Source organism: Schistosoma mansoni, chromosome 1, assembly GCF_000237925.1.
Source record: "Schistosoma mansoni strain Puerto Rico chromosome 1, complete genome".
Taxonomy (NCBI): Eukaryota; Metazoa; Platyhelminthes; class Trematoda; order Strigeidida; family Schistosomatidae; genus Schistosoma; species Schistosoma mansoni.
The window spans coordinates 9228064-9249083 of record NC_031495.1 but is presented as its reverse complement, the minus strand read 5'-3'; the positions used below and the strand labels follow the sequence as shown (position 1 = coordinate 9249083).

Sequence of the window (21020 nt, the reverse complement as noted above, 5' to 3'; positions counted from 1 at the left end):
TCCCATGGATGGGAACAAAATTTCTATCGATTGTTCGTATGTTCCAATAACGTATATATATATAGATGGTTTAATTCATGATTCAAATCTGAATGAAGTGACGTTCAAATGATGGAACAAAAAAAGGAGGGGGGGAATCATGAAATCAATGATCAAAAAAATCATTTCGGTCATTATACAATTTCACCAATAAACAATATCGAATATTATTGTAATATTGAATGTTCATAGTTGGTTGCCAAGTGTTTTTCATTCTTGTATTCTTGTTAGTATTAGGGAACTGCCAATTGTAATTCATTGGTACTTAATAAAGAATAAAGTAAGAAAATTATACCATAAAAATCTTCTTTTAAAAGAGAAACAAATATTCCTGTACATTTTTTTTAAAGTAAACTTCTTTATGTAAAACAAGATGAAAAATGACATAATGTAGGGCATATGAAATTGTTTATGTGCATGAATGTGTAAGTGGATACTTGTGTGTGTGTGTGTGCATGTGTGTGTGGGGGGGTGACAAACAAAAAGGCAATTTAGTGAAAGAATCAACCATTTAACATTTATCAGATCATATCCCCAATAAATAAATCAAAAGCATCACAGATATGCTAATATTTATAATGTAATATTGTTCATGTTGAAGTTCAATACACATAGCTCCATTTTTGTTTGAATTAGGATCTTGAATTTTGTTTAAATCAGTTAAATTGGTTGTTTTATTGTTTTTTGTATTTTGTTTATTTGTCCATAAAGAATTATTAAGATTATGATAATAATTTGGATTAAATACACTATTATTACGTAAGAATTTTTCATCAGATCCCATAATTGATATATTCAATCCTTGTGAATTCATATTAACAAATGGAAATAATTGTGGATAATCAAGTTCACCTTTGGTATCATGTAGACCACTTTCACCATAATTTGTATCTAAGTAACAATAGAATATGAAAATAAGATATTTGTTTATTTGAAATAATGATATTTGTCTTCATAGTGTAAGGTATATTTTAATTGATAAGGGTTTGCGTGTATCTACTGTTGATTTCATGTACTGTATCTTGAAAAACAAACTGCCTACATATACATATCAGACATTAACACTGTTGGATGCCGGCTCAGTGGTCTATCGGTTAAGGGCTCCGGCTCGAGACTGGTAGTTCCTGGGTTCGAGTCTCGCGAGAGCGGGTTCGTGGATGCGCACTGTTGAGGAGTCCCATAATAGGACGAAACGGCCGTCCAGTGTTTCCACGTTTTCCATGGTAGTCTAGCTTCAATTGACCCATGATTTCAACTATGAAAATATCAGCATTTATCTCGCTTATCGTTAATCGTCAGAGTACACACTCATTTAGACAAGTTTCCTCTTATTATTATCAATGATTTAAGATTTATGGTGAGATTCATGTCCCATTCATTAAAACTTAACCTCCAGACCATTAAAACGGCATCCAATAGTGTGTATCTCTAACTTCAATCAATGAACGGTATTGTGAAACAGTTGTCCATTCTAGGCAATGGACGATGGCTAGTCAGTGATTTATTCTATGGACATTTAACAATCTCCACAAAACTCGTACACTTATAATATATTTTGCCCATTATTCAGAAGTTCACTCCACCGATAATATTACTCATTGGTATTTGCTTAAAGTAAGTATCAGTTTTCTTCGTGCTTCAGATTATATGTCATTAAACCTAGTCCTGTATCTATTAGAATTGATAATCTATCCTAAAGGTAATGCAGTTAAGATTTAAGATATAACTAGTGAGGTTATTCATAGAGTTGAACACTGTCGACGAGTATGCTCTTTAGGTAATAATTTGAGTATAGGTTGTAAACAAATGTAAAAATACAAATTTTTCGGATTATTTAAAACAAAGTATTCCTAAGAGCTTTATTTGAGAACGGTTTTAAATCATAACCATTAACTGGGTGAAAATTTTACTTTGTCTGCATCAGGATAAGCTTTATGGGATCGGTCTCATGTATATAGTCCTGGAGTGTTCAATCAACAGTGCCACTCATCCTGTCGACCCGTAGTTAGACGTTTTACCTTATATCCAAGTATTTACACGAGAATATCTGTTTATATAATTCAGTGTGTTGCAATTATTTACTATATTAATGATGTATACATAGTATGCTTCGTACGTAGTATGTTGAAATGAAAGCTTAACAAACATTTTCTAGGCTTTATTTTTTATCTTTAATTTGATCACTGATTGTTGGAAATGTCATTTAATGTTAATTGAGTAATAATTAGTAGAAATAACAAGTTTAATGTCATAGTATACATCATAGACTGACACTATTTAGATGATCATCAAATAATCACCTTGCACTGAACAACTGTTTCATAGTAGTAGTATGGGTTTTTTTCCTAACCAATCTGCATCCAAGAGTTCACCAGCAATTGAATCCGAAACAAACAGGTTCTGAAGAGAGCGCTTAATCTTTAAAACACTGAAAAGTCTCATAATAGAATGAAACAGTTGTCCAGTGTTTTCCAGTTTCTAATGATTGTCTAACTAATGTCAGTCCATAATTTAAACTACAAAATTCAACAATATCTACCAACATCTTATAATAACGATCTTTATTACCTTCTTGAACAAAACTGTTATCTACTGGTTTGTCATATGTATGTTCTTTAGCAGGTGAACTAATTGGAGTCCATGCATATAATGTCCAACCTGGAATAAAACCTGAGGCAAGATTTGAATTTCTTTCTAACGGTCTTGTTCGTTGTGTTTTGTCAGGTGAATTCTGTAACATAGAAAGAAAAGGAGAGAGAATTATAGTACTGCTTAAATAACTTTTTCTTTAAAGTTATAAATTAATTTTACAAAATCGGAACTAGACACAATAACAAGAAGTATCTATAACGGATGTATACACCCTGTAAAACAGTCTCCACCATTTGAAAAGACAAAGAGAACTCATGAATTTTGATCCAACTCCGAAGGGTAATAGTATAATGTACAATGAGTAACTATCTATACCAAAAGTTAAAAAACCATGATATCTAGTGTTATATCCCGGAGAGAATAATGAATGGTAACTATTTGGGTTTATTTGTAAACCAATATTATGCATCGTATAATCGCTAAATAACTAAACTATTCATATTCATGTTTCCCTTATCATGAGCTTTATTTTGAACCAAGAAACTATTGTTATGCGACTTACCATTCATGAATTACACCTAGTCTATTGATTACTGTTCCCCTTATTCACAGCCACATATGGCTAAATATTGTAAATATGTTATTTTCTATTTTATGGTACGATGTGGTCAATTTGATTGGTATATAAACTCAGTATGTTTGAAGTATAATGATTCATACCGCAGAACCTGTTCTGGACTTAACTGGCTGGGCTAGGCAGAAGCAGGACTGACAAGTACTCTGGACTGCTCTTACGGTTTCGTGTGTCACTGTTCCAATCGATAATTTGCTGCTCTCTAATTGGCGGTCTTACCACGTCATATGTTAACAAGGCATTCACTCGGCCACAAGTTATAACATCTAGCTAGACTGAACTTATAACAGAGACTGCTTGAAATTTATGTGAATGATTGAAAAATGTAATGATAATAAAATTCTAAAGTTTGTTTCATAAAGTAATGATGAAGTTCATTTTTAATTGAAACTGGTAAGCTACTGGATCAAGGAAAAATGGAATAGTTTAATTGTTATGGGATCCCATAAGATTATTTGATCACAGTAACGAACTATTCGACAAAATGTGATTTAAAGCATTTTAGTAATGTAAATATATCTTACATATAAGTTTAAAGGCTATTAACTTGAATCGGTTGTTGATAAACTCTTGAGAATCTGAAGAAAGTCCAGTATCTATATCATCAACAAATTCATTTGAAAAGGGTTTGAATGAATTCCAGGGGTTGAGTTCTTTCATAAATTAGCTCTTCATACTAGAGAGGTCTGACATGTTTTACATAACTCTCATAAAACACAAGATAACCTGATATTATACATCGATATAGGGTTGTGGAGGCTGTTGAGTTTAGATTGATATGATGAATAGATCAATGTTAGACCACCATTAGAAACCTAGAAGTGCTGGACAACCGTTTCGTTCCAGTATGGGACTCCTCAGCAGTGCGCATCCATGATCCCACACCAAATGGACTCGAACCCAGGAACTTATATAAGTGATCTTCGATTTGCTTACCTCAACTATGGATAAATTTCAGTTGTATCATTTTTTTAATTATATTGTGAGGATTCAAAGTTTGTGTGTTGGTGAAAATCTGAGGACCGGCTAAATTTTAGTGATGTATGCGTTTGATGCATAAACCTAAAATCCTTGTAGACACTTTTTGATCAGTGGGTGCTTAATTTGAATGTCGAATGAAAGTGGAATCTCTTTAAAAGAATGCAAATTATTCTCAGGAGCGTTCAAAAAAATGGATTGAACTAGTAAGAATTAAATTTCTCTTAGTAAACAATTCAAAATTACTTTTCAGTACTTTTTGTAATTAAGGTGTTTATTGTCATCTCATGTGTTTCTGCTAATCGAACCGACCTAAAGGACCTTTCTTAAAATCAGTTATGATTTATAAGCTTATTTGATTGTTCTAAATTAATTTCAACTGAATGAATCTGTTAACTTAATTTTATTTTTTATTACAGGAGAGTTTGTGAATATCGTTAAATTTCACTGTTCACATAAAGAAATAATCTTAGTTATACAAGGGTCGAGAACTGAATTGCTGAGAGGTCTGATTACAGGTCCTAACACTTGTTCAGTACTTCTTGGGTTTCAATGGTTATGTAGCTGCCATCAGTTCATGATGCAACTGAAAAAATTTGTAATTTTAACAAGATAATGTTCAAAAACGAATTTTTTACTTTTTTCTTTGAATTCTTTTGATTTATAGTCATTCGTATTGGTTTCGAAGAGGAATCCAATGACGATGGATTATTATTTCTAGAATTCATGGGTATTTTACGTTGTACTTCTTCCTCCTTCTCTTCTTCTTCTCCTCCTTCTCCTTGTGCATTCCAGTTTAGTATTGATCCATAAGCGAGCATACCTAAAGAATTGGTCATATCTGAATGTGGATTGGATGATGTTTTCCCGGTTTCATATTGTTCTGAAATAGTGGTGCAAACAGTTGTAAATCATACAAATGTATTTTAAAATAAACAAATCGATATTTTAAAGTGACAAGAATAATCATCTACCGTAGAATACAGTCACTCATAAGATTATAGATCAGAAGGGGTTTTGTGGAGATTTAGTATTTTCATAGTTGCAAGCGTTAGTCAATTGAAGCTAGACCACCAAGGAAAAGCTGTAAGCACTGGACGGCCGTTCCGTCCTATTGTGGGACTCCTCAACTGTGAGCATCCACGATCCCGCCTCGCGAGATTCGAACCTAGGACCTACCAGTCTCGCGCCAGAGCACTTAACCGATAGACCACTGAGCCGGCATCCGATGGTGTTTGTGTCTAACTCCAACCAATCCACTAAGTTGAGCGACCGTTCATCAATTATCTTCAGTGAGTTCCTATCTCTCAACAGACTTGGCTTGAACTCCACTGGTCACTGCTTCCCACTAGAACTCCAGGATTTATCTCTCGAAGTCAGTCACTAGTGAGCATATGATTATCTATTTACTCTTCAGGTATAATAATAGTAATAATAATAATAATAAGTTCAGACATCATTTAGACTAGTATATCACTTTTCGAAGCAACATATTCTTAGTGGATTAGATTATCCTTTTAGGTACTACATACATTAGATTTATTTTGATTACTTAAGGTTACTAAGAGTTTGATTTTGCTTCGGATTACCACTTAAAGTATTGTTCTGTTGTCCTGTGTATTTTTCGTACACAAAAATAATTTAATTGAATTGTTTGCCGCTCAATATAAAACCATAGATGACAACAATTGAGTAATTCCCTAGAATCCCGAAATTCACTTGTTTCTGGATGACACATTGAAATGTTTCGATGTATAAAGGCCTACATATATAGATGGTAAATAGTTATTTACTGTTAACTTGAGCCACTCTATGTACTTGATAATCATTTCTCTTATTCGAAAAGTAATATCGCTCTCAAGAGAGTTTGTTGGTTTCGTATCGATAATGAGATGGTGTGGCGTGTTTATAGCTCCAGTGGATAACTCTTGGTAGAGTTTCATTCACTTAGATGGATAGTTTCATCATCTAGCTCTCATTGTTCTTCTGAATGAAATCACCAGCCCAAAATTTAGGTAGAACTAAAGTATTCAGAATTCACTACATATGATTGATAGTTTGGTCAGTAGACTTTAATCTTGAGTTTTGACCTTTATTCTGTCATCGTATGCCGATTTGATTGTCTTCCCCTTTGACCTTATTCTTGATTCTAAATTTTTCTATAATGTTCCCAAGTAGTCAGTAAGTTCGATCTAATTTTCAATGCGCTTGTTGATTATTGATTGACATAAGTGTTAAGCTTCTAGTGATTTTCTGATTCTTTGTTTATTAACTCTCTAAAACCATATCATTTCCCTGTCAAATATGTGTCCGCAATTATCAACGTGCGTTAGTATAAGCAAAGATATATTTTGGCGTTTAACATACAGTTGATATTCATGCAGATGAAGATGAAAAGGGAGTTCACCTTATCTGATATAATGATGGGACAGTTTATTTTGTAGATGATGGTTGGTTTCTCTCCTCTATCATTTCATCTTTCATCAGTATAGGGTTGTAGAGATTGTTGAGTTTAATGGAAATCATCACTGAAAAGCTGAAAACACTTGACGCCCGTTTATTTTCGGGTTTTAGTGGTGGTCTAACTAAAATTCGTTCACGATTTTAGCGAAATTTTATCCTTACTTTGCGTAAGATGGACTGAAGTGATTTAACTGGTCTGTGTGTTACACATATTCCAAACGGCTTCAATGATTTCGCTGTAGTTTCCGATATGTCTTTTACATATACTAGGATGATCCATTTGTTGATTTCCACGTTTCAATTTATTTTTGGTCGATGAGTTTGATTGATGTCATTCAACGAAGTTTGGTGGATATCTCTTCTTTTGATAAATAGTTATTAAATATTTCTCTTCATATTTTGGTGTGGTAAGTGTGTTGGGTTATGTTTTTGCTCTTTTGTATAAAGTTTGTGCGCATTTGATTTTCTAGTTCTTGAGTTGTTCATAATTTAGATAAAAATGTGATCTGTGGGAATGGGCTCTCAAAACATCTGACTCACCTATCTTCTTATGTTGGTTAAGATGGTCAACACATCCGAGAATAGTATTTTGTGTTTCGATTCGGTTTCTGTTGTGGAATTTATGTCGTCGAGGACATTGCTGATCAGAATGCAGACATTTTCCAGAACATACTTACCGATGATGATGAATGACCAACACATAACAAACCTACATTTTCGGTACGATCACTAATAATATCGAGCCATACAATCCATTCATCACTCCTTCTGACATAGGTCCACATTATCAGTCGTCATATAAGTATTCCTACCGTCTGTTTTTAGTTGTTTGTTAATTAAAAGCACGTTACTTAGCATAAATAGGTCAGTTCAAATAGACTTTAACTTTGAAGTCATATGTGAATTGAAAGATTTGTGTCACTTATGGCTAGGGCAAGGATAAAGCGTCTTTTGTTAACTTTGATCAATCAAGATAATTAAGGTTGCTGATCGTGATATAAGGAATTTCCTGATTTCTTGTCATGTTATTCTTAAAATTAAAGAATGATATATTATTCTATTGGAGTAGCTAAACAACTTTATACTTTCATATCCCTTTTTTGTACTTTAAGGCATCGGTCATCTGTCTATACTCTATTGTTTACTACATAGTTCATAGTTTCACTGAATTCAGTAAACAATTTGAAAATGTTATATCATACGCATCTTTTGCAAAGATTGACAAGAATTGCACTGTTCTAATGAGTTTCTGAATCAACATCAAAATTCACTGTTACTACCTCAAGACTAATCATGAGAAGTCCCTGAAAGTGTATGTGCAAATAACAAATAGATTAAATTGAAGAGAACTTAATTCAATACCTCCAGGTTTTTGAGATGTTGAAATTCGTGCCCATGATTCTGGTGGTGTATTTCCTTTAGATTTATCACCTCCGTTTGAAGTAGACTTGGCATTTAATGAATTATAATAGTTGGTTTCGCTTAACAATGATTTCACGGACCATTCCAAATCTCTAGATGCTCTAACTAGAATTTCATTGGCACGTCGAAAAGCTAATTCCTTCTATAGTTAGATTATAACAAAAAAGTAGAGTGGAGAAAGTAACTGAAATTAGTTAGACTGAAAAACAGTCATCATGTAAACAAAAGTCCATTTTTATTCGATGGAGAAAATGGATTAACATCATACTGGAATTTAATTGAACTATATTTTTCATTTTTCGAGTCTGCCAGTAGATATTCTTGTTTTACAGTAAACCTACACTGAAAATAAACTACAGTTTTGATCAACTAAACAACATTTAGTGTAATAAATAATCTTGGCATTCACTGTTAAAAGTCAAATATTAAAAACTTTGTTTTACACTAGATATTCAAGCTGACAAAAATGAAGTATGAAATTTCTGGGACTGTTAAGATTTTGTTTGTAATCATCAATCGGTTGATGGTTAGATCGCCATTAAAAACACGGAAGCACTGGACGACCGTTTCTTCCCGGCATGGGACTTTTCAGCAATGCGCACCCACGATCCTGCACACGGGATCCGAACCCACGACCTTCGGTCTCGCATGCAAACACTCAACCTCTAGACCACTGAGCCGGCATCCGATGGTGTTAATATCTAACTTCCATCTATGCATGAATGACTGTGCAACCATTCATTCTATGTTTGAGGTGGATACCTGTCTGCTGTGACCAATGGAGTCCAATCCGCGTCGGATCCGGTGCACGGGATCATGAATGTTCACTGTTAAGGAGTCCCATACTAGGACGAAACGGTCGTCCAGTGCTTCCTGGTTTTTAGTGTTGGTTTAACATCAATCGATTCATGATCTCAATCAATAATTTAGTACACAGTACATGTGATACATCTAGCTTGCAGAATAACCTCTGATTCGAGACTATTTAATTTAAAGTATTTTCAATGAATACAAATAAAACTTCAAGTCATTTCACCAAATTTTTGCTGTTTTTCACAAGATGTCTCATTAATTTGATATCTATATTTTTATTTCTGTGATTTTTAACTACTTGATTTAAATTAGTAGCACTGTTAGCCTTTATTCATCTTTGCTTATAATGCTTGTAAATTAAGGCTATAACGAGGCCATACGCACAGGATGCACCTATGTCAATAAGAGACTGATCAACTGCAGTCCTAAACATCAATGGGAAGATTCAACCAAACAATACTAAGTGAATTTAGTAGCAATAAATGTTTCAGAAAATTTTGAATGTGTAAATGTTTTGTTAAGAGAGATATGTACGATCATAATGATGTTCAGGCGTACAAGATAACGGGTTTTAATTGGGTAAAGAAGTTTTTCAACTAGAATGGTAACCAAAAATGAACATTCAATGAAATTTCGGTTCATAGAAGAGAGAATAGGGGTAACAGATATTTTTTATATTTTGAAAGTCACTTCGTTCAAAAATAAGTGCAGTGACGATTGACTATCACTTAGGTGACGGTAACAAGAAATTTACTAATCATGGACTGTTATTTAACTTTAGAAGCTGAAGAGACTAAGGTAACTAAACTTATTTTGCATTCTCATAACAAAGAGGCACATTGTTACCCTAATATACAATAATATTAATATGGTTACCTGAAAATATTAATCCAGTGTCATTTCAATGCCGTTTTTCCAAGTTTTTTTTGACCCACTTCCTGTTATGAAATGTTGATTCAAGTTTCTTATTATTTCTGTTACAACTAGTACGCCTATCATCATACTATCAATTTGTACTTTTTACTTATTATGTTTGGTTGTGTAATCTGTTTCGCTGTAATTATTGACCTATAAATTGCCTTGATTGATTTAACTATTTTTCATATATACATATAAATATTACAGCATATTAGCGCAAAGCTTGATCAGGACCTAATTGAAAATAATACTGTTCACTTATATGCGTTGTTCTAATTAACATTATAGGAATTTTTACTATTTTAAAAACGTTTGACCATTTATTTTATTATCAGAATTAGCTACAATGTTAGGTTAAGAAGACAATGCTTTTCACAATCAATGACAAACGCATACTGAAAACAAAAGGATGTTAATATGGAAATGTTTCCACTTTACATATATTTTTCATAGTTTAAACTGCGAACTGATGTTAGGTAGACCACCACTGAAAAGCAGGAATCACTAAAGAGATGTTCGCCCTAGTATAGGATTTCTCAACAGTGTGCATCATTAACCTAACCACATGAAATCGAACCAAGGACCCTCAGGTTTCAAGGCGAACGCTTAGTCTTCATACCACGACCAAAACGTAATGGTCTAAGTGCTTAACTCCAATCAATTCACTACATAATGCAACTATGTTCAAATATTACTGATGGCTAAGTGCCTCATACTTGACATGACTAGACTTCACATGTCACTGTTTATCACCCGAAGTTCTGGAATTACCTCATAAATAGTCAATTGTTAAAGAAGACTTTCAAACATCACAGTTTACAGTGTTACTAAAACTTATATAATTTCATCACTTCAATGAACTTACATCATGTTGTAATGGTGAATTCCATGATGGATTATTTAATAAATAATTAGTTGATGCAATTGAAGCTGATAATAGATCATCTGTTTCACTAATACTTGATTGTTGTTGTATATCATTAGTTGGTATAAATGATGTTCGTTGTTTACGACTTGGAGGTAATTTCTCATTAGAATTTTCATTATGTGAATTTGTAATAATCGTTTCTTGTAATTTTGGTTCATGTTGACAAAATGTACATTTCTCTTCATTAAAACTGGAATCAAAGTATGTTACATGAAATTAAGCTGTACAATTTAAGTAGTATTTGAAAAGATTTTAGTGAAATAATTTCGAAAATCTTAGATTACTAGGTTAGTTACATTGTAACCTATCAACTTTTATGTTCCTCAACGTACATTAAACATTTAATAACGAGGTTGGAATTCTATGATACACGTTCCTAACCTCAGTCCATATGTGATATTACGTAACCATTATCTATTGTCTTCTATGTGATACTTAAATCTTGTCGGAGGTTGTTAGAATTTAACTAGTTTGTAATTGAATTCAACTAATAAAATATATTCATTCATTTATAAAATAATAAGAAAGAATTGTTTTGAATGACCTTAAGCTAAACAATCACATTTAGTAGTAGGAGAGATGATGGTTCCATCCAACGTTCTATATATACAAAGCCAACAGTGACAGGGCAATATCTTAATTTCCATAGTCACTACCCAATTCATTGCAAACGTGGGTTAATAAAGAGCTTATTCAATAGAATCAATCATATTTGTATCAGCGATGCTATTTAAATAGAGACGAATCTCTTGACTGAAACGTTAATAAATGATGGTTATTCGTTGAAGCTCATAAACCTCTGGAAGAGTTGCAATGTGATTAGACTTATGACGCTTCTGGCACCCAAAAAGTGAGTTTACATTATGTTACCATTTAAAGGCGACTCAAATAGTCTCATGTTGAAACGGCGACTTAAATTAGCCATCAACAAGACTTTTTATGCAACCCAACTTGTCATTAAATAGGAATAATATATATTTGTAAAATCTCAGCTACAAATTCATTCGCTGGGATTTTACAAATATGTATTTTTCCTATTTAATGTCTTACATCAACTCGACGCTCAAATACTGTGAAACTATTCGCTCTAATTTAGACGAGAGTTCTTATATAACCAACTTGTCATTATTGAAAAGACAAAGTCTATTTTACACCACAAACCCAGACAGCAGGTAAGCTATTGTGTCTATCAATTTACATGTATGTGTGGAAACACATATATAGGGAGGAGCAATCAAGATCTGCAATAAAAGATGGCGGAAAACATACCCAAATTGCTGCAGAAACAAATGAATTTCAATGGTCAAATAAGATCACAGGATAGACAGACACCTTCCTCCATCGCGAAACATTCAGTTGAGACTGGTCATAAGGTTAACATCAAGTCAGTATTTGTAGTGTTGTACAAAAGCATACAAGGACGTATGCCAATGTTTATAGAAGCCTTGGCTATACGGAAACTGAAACCCCCTTTATGTGTTTAAAAACAATTTGTTCTTACTGCTAACCTACCCTGGTAATACTGACTTATTATCCAGAGTGGTTATCACGTTGTTTTTGTGTACTTTATGTATTTTCTTTCTTTGTTACGGCTTACCTTTAACTTGTCTAGTTGACCTTTTAGTTTCCATATAAAAATATTTTAACAAGTATATGTGTGATCAGATTATTCGAAATGCATAACGTAAATATATCACATAGTTGCGATAACCATCGTCCTCTCATTGCATTATCGAAATTTATCAAAGGGACTAATTGTCTTGAATCATATTTAGGTTAAATAAAATGAGATTAAAAGATAATCACTAAACCAATTATTGAATAATTTGTGAATGGAATGAATAGATTGAGCTATTTAGAGCAATTAGTCCCTTTGATAAATTTTGATAGTGTAGTAAGAAGATAAAGATTATCAGAACTATGTGATATATTATGGTAAGAAAAGATGGATAGTGGCTAGCAGTGGAATCCAGGATGCGCGTTTCGTCCTATTTCGGACTTGTCAGCTGGATGTACCTGCATCTCAGAGTTGGTGTTCACTCTGGGACTCGAACCCAGTACCTTTCGGTTCAAACGCCATCGCGTTATCCACTCGGCCACTGAGTCCTAACAGCCACTTGCTTGTGCAATGGGGTGAATTAAGGCAAATTAATTTCACATTATTTTTATTATTATTATCCATGTCTATTCTTACCCCCATTTCCAGTCTAGTTGACCTTTTATTTTTATATATAAATGTTCTTAAAAAGTATATGTGTGATCAGATTGTTCGAAATGTATTGCGCTAATATATCATCCCATAGTTCTGATAATCTTCGTCTTCTTATTACATTATCGAGATTGAGTTATGTTTTTTGATTTACTAGATTGTTTCAAGGAAAACTAACTCCTACAGAGTAATAATATACAAACAAATAGTCATAATAAGATGGTAAATTCATTCAATATATAACAATTTGATGGAAACATTTCCAGCTAGAAATTTTCCAAAAACGAAATGACAACTTTTTATTGAAAACTTTTAAATAATGTTTGAATTTATGAATAATCGTAGAGGTGAATGAACCATCTTTTTGTTGAATTGTCGAAGAATTTCTCCTGGAGGTGACTTTTCAAAATGCTTGTTTCTTAACTAGAAATTTACCATTTAAAACCTACTAATGTTTCTTTATTGACCAATACTAATGAGTATATTTGGATTGTATCATCCTTCTTCAGTTTTTTAATGACATGATTAAAAGTAGATATTGCTTTTCTTAAAACCGCTGATTTGATGTATCTTGCCGGTTTTTAATTCTCTGAACTAAATAGTTTAACTGAGGAGGTTCTTCCTGAAATAAGCTCTTAAAATGTTCTCTAGAATGACAATGAAAGTTCCACAATTAAATCATCTAGCTCAGAGAACTCAACATTATCAAAAGTATCGGCGTAAGTTATAAATTTTCTTAATCATTTCAAACTATTCAAGTATAACGAAAATTGACGCTAATATCCAGGAAGATTTAAAGAATTCGCTTCTGATTATTCTTCAATACAGGTTATGACAAAATCACATGATATATGGTGTACACTGCACACGATAAAAGCGGCTTATGTAAAAAGATTCACAATTAATAATCTTATCGCTGGATAGAGGATTTCGATTTGAATTTCTGTGCTTAATTTTGAGGAGGTTACAACTATTTTATAAAACTTGTACCTTGCAATAGTTGTTCCATTCCAGCATTGATCACGTCTTCTATTGATTAAAGCAAGATAAGGTGATTCTAAGCACAATGCTGTACTTGAATGCGACCATATATTTTTGATTTCATCCATCTGGAAGGATAAAGTTACATCAAATTAATGGCTGATATGAAGAAACCACTGAATGTTTAGTCATATAAATAATGATCTTTATTTATTTCCTAAGAACGATTCTAAGCAATTATTAAACTTAATCTAGTCCTGTGAATTACTTCCCAATCGCTCTACTGGGCATTACAGAGTATTCAGGTGAGTGTATTCGATTCTTTGAAAAGACACATATTCTAGTTCATCTATTCTAAAGTTTAAAAATTTACGGTGAGGCTCTTATATGAATTATATAACGATGATAGGAAATGGTGTGATACGAATGAAAATGGCATGTAAAATGTTTGGTTTGAAAATAATACTTTTTTCATCAAAGTTATTTTTGGATGAATCTAATAACCAGGAGAGTTTTTCTATAATTTATTGGTTATTGAGTGACCGATTCGATGTTTGCATCATCCTTTAGTGCTGATAGGATTTTATTGATCAAGTTACAATATAGTCTAGGTGGCTGAACATGGCATAAACCATGTCAGGTTAGGTTGTTGAAGGTCGTTAACAGGAAACCCTGAATCTACGTTTCAAGCTAGTTCTCACCCATTAGCAAGGCTTGCCTAAAACTTTGCCTCCTATCTTCAACCAACTAGCACCTTAATATTCTTTACACGATGTCGAGTTACTCAGACTAATGACTGAATTGTAACTTGATTAATTGAGTCCAATTAGAAGTAAAGAAATAGATATGATATTAGTCACTACTCAATTAATGATCAACTGTAAATATTTCATTCCTACAGGATGTTATCCATTGTTCACACAGCTGAGTGATAACGTCTCAAACGATGAACCAGATGATATCATTTCGAACATTCGGAGACATCGGTTCTTCCGAAATTGCAGATACGCTTTATTAGCAAAAACTGAATCTATTTATGATACGTTTATTTCTTTATCCAGAATTTATTTCCCCAATATCATACAGTTTAATAGAAATAAACATCTCATTGATGCATTAATTTACTAATTGTGTATAAAATGACAAAATCTAAGCATATCTCAATTATTCTTTGATTGTGTAAACTTTAATGAATAGTAAAATATCAGAAGGGGTTTTTGTGAATATTATAGTAATTTCAATAGTTGAGAACATGAATCGATTGAAGCTAGACCACCATGGAAAACCTGAAAACATCGGATAACGGTTTCGTCCTATTGTGAACTCCTCAACAGTGCGCAATCATGATTCAAATCTCGCGAGATGGTATCGTGGATGCACACTGATGAGGCGTCTCACAATAGAACGAAACGGCCATCCAGTGCTTTCAGGTTTTCCTTGGTGGTCTAACTCCGATTGACTCATGTTATTTAACAGGAACTAATTGTTAGTATATTATATAATTGCGTTGTGAATTCTATACAGTGTAGTGAACGAGAACACAAGTGGGGACAATCGAATACTTCTGGATACAAACTTCCAGAATATCTTAGTAAAATCTGTGAACCGTACAGTAAATAATACATTTACAAAATGTTAATCAATCGTCCCAGATTTCATTGTTCTTTCGTTTCCACACCAATCATTCTTTGCTCTCATTCTTTTTTCTTTGATCATCTTAATCTTTTATCTCCAGGCATTTCATTTTCGATCGATGATACATACTACTTATATCTGTCAACATTAGTAGCTTACCACACCAGTAACTAAACATATGATCCCAAATAAAGGGTTTTTAGTAATTATGATTTTTCCGTTTTTCTATAGTCGTTTCTAATCAATTGGAACATTGAATATAATTTATTAAACCGATACTGCCTTGTATTTGGTTTAAATATTAACCATTTTATCAATTTTAGGCTTCTTTAAAACTCATGGATTTTGCTTAGTAAGTAAACACTTCATACTATACTAAGTGTATCATTTGCCAATATTGGAAACTAATTAAGTCATTATTTAATGTTGGAATTAATTTCAACACTGTTTTTTAGGTATAGTACACTTTGTTAACTGTAAGCAATTAATTATACCCGAAGCAAACATGTTCAATGAGCGTAGTACACTTATTGAATGTTGTGAGAAGAATCAAGAAAAAATGATAAACGGTGTAAGCTACTTTCTGAAATATTAGTACACATGATGTCTGGTATGTAATTATTAACATTTGGTTGATGTAACTTTGATTTCCTCAGCTATAAACTTCCGATTAACCTGTAAACTTTTGTTATATTTCTATTTGTCTACCCTAAACGACCTTTTTTGACAGATACCATATATTTGAGTTCATTATACATTGCAGTTTACTTATTTGCATATTTAGTTGTATATTCTTTTGAGTTAGATTAGAATTCGAATATAAAGGCTTTCACTTCATTTGTCTTTTATCTTCTCTCACTAAAAAATCAGTATCCGCTTAGCAAATGATTAGTCAATGAATAGCATAATTCCCTGCCCTTAAGCCTCAAAATCTAACTCTCATTTTCGGTTTAAAGGTTATATTTAATAGCCTGAGATACCAAGACCGTTAACCAGTTCCAAATTGAACTTTTTTGCATATCTAACTACAGAACTACTCAGTATATCAAAAGAAATATTGTGATGTGTACTACTCATGTCAACAGATATAAGTAGTATGAATCACCAATTGACAAAAGAACAACAAATTCTGAAACAATTGATGGATTTTTTACAAATAAACTATTTACGGCATGGTTCTCAGATTTTGCTATGACATTCTGTAATGTCGCATTGCGATACATTCAATTGTTCTCGTCTCTGTTCTTGTTCACTACAATATTACTAAGATACATGTTGATCAAATGTTATAATTTACATAATATATACTACTTATTTCATAAGTAGTATATATTAAAATCAATTACTTACAGTTGTTTTCATTTGTTCAAAAATCTTCTTATGATGTTTTAAACGTTTTGTATTATTATTCTTCTTCATTGTTTGAAATATAGTTTTGGAATTATTTTTAAGCTGATCAAACACATTGTACAGTTTTTTTATTCCTGAACATTGAGGTTGTAACTTATGTAATGAGATAAACAAAGATTGAGCGAAAAATTGAGATTAAATTAAATTTTTTTTAAATAGGGATTGTTTTACATATAGTTGAGATTATGAGTCAATTGAAGTTAGATCACCATGGAAAACCTGGAAGCACTGGACGGCCGTTTCGTCCTATTTTGGGACTCCTCAGCAATGTACATCCACGACCCCGTCTAGCTTCAATTGATTCATGATTTCAACTATTTATAAAAATTTAGTAAAAATCTACACAAACATCCCAAATAGGGATTAGTTAATAATTTGACATGTAATGTGTGATAGTACTCAAAAGAAATGTCAAACGAATTTTTTCAAAGTTTATGAGATTTAATTATGGTTTTTTTTTCTTTAAAGAAAGTTTTCATCACAAACTGACATCAGACAGTGAGCTACTGAGAACTTGAGGGTATTTGGCAACTGATTCATCACTACCTAGAACCTCATGAAAGTGCATATACATGAACCAGTCATAAATCTAAAATCAAAACTATTCAGTCTTGCTGTCGATATATTACTTTTAGATCATCGAACGAGGATCAAATCATCACTATTTATAAATCCAGCCTGCCATGAGTTATATCTCTTGCAGTCATGACATGGCTGACTGACGTGTGTTAGACAACCATTAATTTTCGCTAGAAGTTGGGGAATCCATACCATTGACATTCCTCAATGACAAGCACATAAAATTTGATCAAGTCAAGAACTACGGAAGGAATCGATTTAGGTACAATTAGACTACTACTTGAGTACTCTGAGTGAATAATATTCACATGTCAAAGTTGGGCATTTTCCAGAAAATGCCATATGTAGTAAAACTGACAAAGTAGAAAACGTAGAATTGTTCGTAGCTTCCTTACGTCGCTACACTATCGTTGCTTCATAATTGAAAGGGATAGACTAATTCTTATTCCCTAGAAAGCTTTTACATTTAAGAACTACTAAGTTTAATTCATTGAGTATTGTTTGTTTGAATCTTCCCATCGATTTGTTAGGACTGCAACTGGTCAGTCTCTAATTGGCATATGTGCATACTGTGCGTATTGCCTCGAATATAGCCTTAATTCACAAGCATGGTAAGCAGAGATGGATAGCGGCTAGCAGTGGAATCCAGGACGCGCGTTTCGTCCTAGCACAAGCTTGTGGCTATCAGGACTCAGTGGCTGAGTAGATAACGTGATCGCGTTTGAAGCGAAAGGTAATGGGTTTGAGTCCCAGAGTGGACATCAACTCAGATGCAGGTACATCCAGTTGACGAGTCCCAAATAGGACGAAATGCGCATCCTGGATTCCACTGCTAGTCACTATCCATCTCTGCTTACTAAGTTTAATTATACAGTGAAACATTACTTTACATACATTCATCGCTGAAGTACTTTTTAGTTAAACGAATGCATTTCATATTTACAACTAAATTGATCTGAAAAAATTATTCATCTCTTACCCAATTGTGATAGGTATGCAATAATTGATGATAATAATTTACAAGATGTTCTGGAAAGTCGTCCAATTGACTTTCTAATCTTAATTGTGGTTTTTCTAAGAATATATCTGCTACACTTTTGATAGTTTCTACAATCAAAATAACAATAATAAAAACAAATAATGGTACTATGAAGCGTTTCTTGATTCAGTAGGAGAGAATCTACGTTAAATATTGAAGATTTTTAGTAAATTACTGGGTTCCAATGAAAAGTTTGAACCATTTGACCAGGCAATCTACAATTTTCAATTCTATCGAAATATAAAACTCTATAATATTGAAACATTCCAGTAGTACGAATATCGCTGAAGTGTGTCTACTTATGAACACTATTGATCTAACCAGCTCTATACTTTCTGAAAGTAGCTGAATTTCCAGTGTTTTAAAAATGAATGTGGTGATAAATTAGCTATGAGCTCAGCTGTTTATCTAAACTAGCACTGATTACTAAAGTGTAAGTGTCAATTAATTTGATCTGGTGTTTTCAAGCATTTAGGTGCACGTATATGATCTTAATATGACGGTTGAAAAAAACATCTTTAAAATGAATAGCTTATTTAAAGCCAAAAAGAAACGTTGTCAAATATCCAAAGGATTGACAAGAACCGTTTGAAAAGATGTTTGTTCACACTGATTTCATTTTAATGGATATGTGGAATCTAATATTTTCGTAAAAAGAGATATCTTATTATTCATTACTTTCCTTGATCTCAGATTTTCTCATTTATTTTACATGTTGTTCATGCAAATATGTTTTTTTCAACTAGACTACAAACAAATAACATTAACTTACTCATTTTCCATTTCCTAATCGTTTACGAGTGAGTCTTCTTAGGGTAAAACATCAAATACCGAATAGTCTTTTAATTTCATCTGAAGAGATTTTAAACCTTGGTTACATCCGTACGAAGAATAAATGAATAGTAACTACCAGGAATTCAAGTTGTTATGTCCTATGGCCCGTCAAATATCACGTGACAAAATTGTTAGTCAGAATATTGACTCCTATGACCTTGTTCCTGTCAAAACAGAACTAGCTGCCTTGAACCAACTCTGAGTCCTTATTGGTTCACCATGAAGTAGCTTCTCACCTAGCCCAGTCCGTCCAGTCCAGAACACAAATATCAGTCTCCGCTTTATGATTCACACATTTCAAACATTCGTGTTTTATATAAAAACAGATCAGACCACATTACACCACAAAATGAAAAATAATAGTTAAACAAGATCAGACCGAATGTGGCTGTGGTTATAAGAGTCTGTAACTAATAGATTGAGAATAAATTTAGAATGATAAATGGCGTAAGGGTGACCAATAAGTCAAATGAAAGCTTATGATAAAATGAATAAGAATATATGTAATGATAGTCCATGAATAATTCCTATCAACTTTCATGTTGCGTCATCACACTGGGTTTCATACAATAAACTAAATGCACGATGCAATCTTTCAATTCACTTGATTCCTGAATCATAACAATGACTCATATGGAGACCTCAAGTTATTTGGCTTACCTTCTATGGTGTCCCGAAACCCATATGATAATAAGGTTATGCTCGTTTCTTTAGTATCTCAGTTTACATTATCTTAGATTAATATGTTACTTCAAAATCTCAAGTCTATGTTTCTTATTTTTACGTATAGACTGGTATGTATTCAATCCGTAATGCTCGACTGTGAAATGATTTTACCTAAATGGATTTTATAGAAGTCCCATGTTTCAAAACAACTGTCACAGGCACTCAGTTTAGAAGAATTCAGAAATCACGTCATTTCAGAAAGTGTATTATTCTTTAATTAATAATGCCGACCACTTTGAATCAAGTTAAATACATCTGTAAACTGGTATTCATTCCGTAATCATTTTCAGAATGTTTATGACTTATTTTTGTCATTGTTGTTATAATTATTATTATAGCTAACCAATATCCAAACAAGCCCTAGGTCCTTTATAAAGAAATAGTTTGTCTACTTACAAATTTAAAAGTAGATAAAAAACGTAAGCAAAAATGTATCAAACTAATTGTGAACTATTTTTTCAAAAGTTGTGAACGGACGTAAATGTTAACTAAGGTGTAATGATGTTAGTTTAATTCTTCAATTCACAACGAAAATTAAATCAAGATGTGGGTATATGAAGATCGAGAACCACATTGCTTCACTACAGTGATATGTCTAAATTTTTAAAAACACGAAGTTTAGCGAAGGGATCTCTTTTCAACGGACTTATTATCAAGCTATACTATTGTATATATATATATATATATATATATATATAAATTATCAGAAGGAGTTTTGTGGAGATTTAGTATTTTTCATAGTTGAAAGCGTGAGTCAATTGAAGCTAGACCACCATGGAAAACCTGGAAACATGGACGGCCGTTTCGTCCTATTATAGGA

At 32.7% G+C, this 21020-nt stretch overlaps 1 protein-coding gene and 1 non-coding gene across 2 annotated transcripts in view; both read right to left on the bottom strand.

Moving 5' to 3' along the window:
* Positions 1–565: 565 nt before the first annotated feature.
* Positions 566–21020, bottom strand: part of Smp_123780 (putative glypican) — a gene marked incomplete at both ends in the record, with an annotated part of 45761 nt that continues 25306 nt past the window's right edge. Inside the window, 9 exons of the mRNA XM_018793171.1 lie at positions 566–930; positions 2608–2770; positions 4202–4206; positions 5067–5126; positions 8069–8270; positions 10725–10977; positions 13987–14105; positions 16963–17115; positions 18581–18708. Of these exons, the coding sequence (XP_018647710.1) occupies positions 566–930; positions 2608–2770; positions 4202–4206; positions 5067–5126; positions 8069–8270; positions 10725–10977; positions 13987–14105; positions 16963–17115; positions 18581–18708 (1448 nt within the window). The remainder of the gene's footprint in view (positions 931–2607; positions 2771–4201; positions 4207–5066; positions 5127–8068; positions 8271–10724; positions 10978–13986; positions 14106–16962; positions 17116–18580; positions 18709–21020) is intronic.
* Positions 12824–12890, bottom strand: Smp_tRNA_01531_Pseudo_TTG.1.1. The gene has a single exon. It is a non-coding gene (tRNA).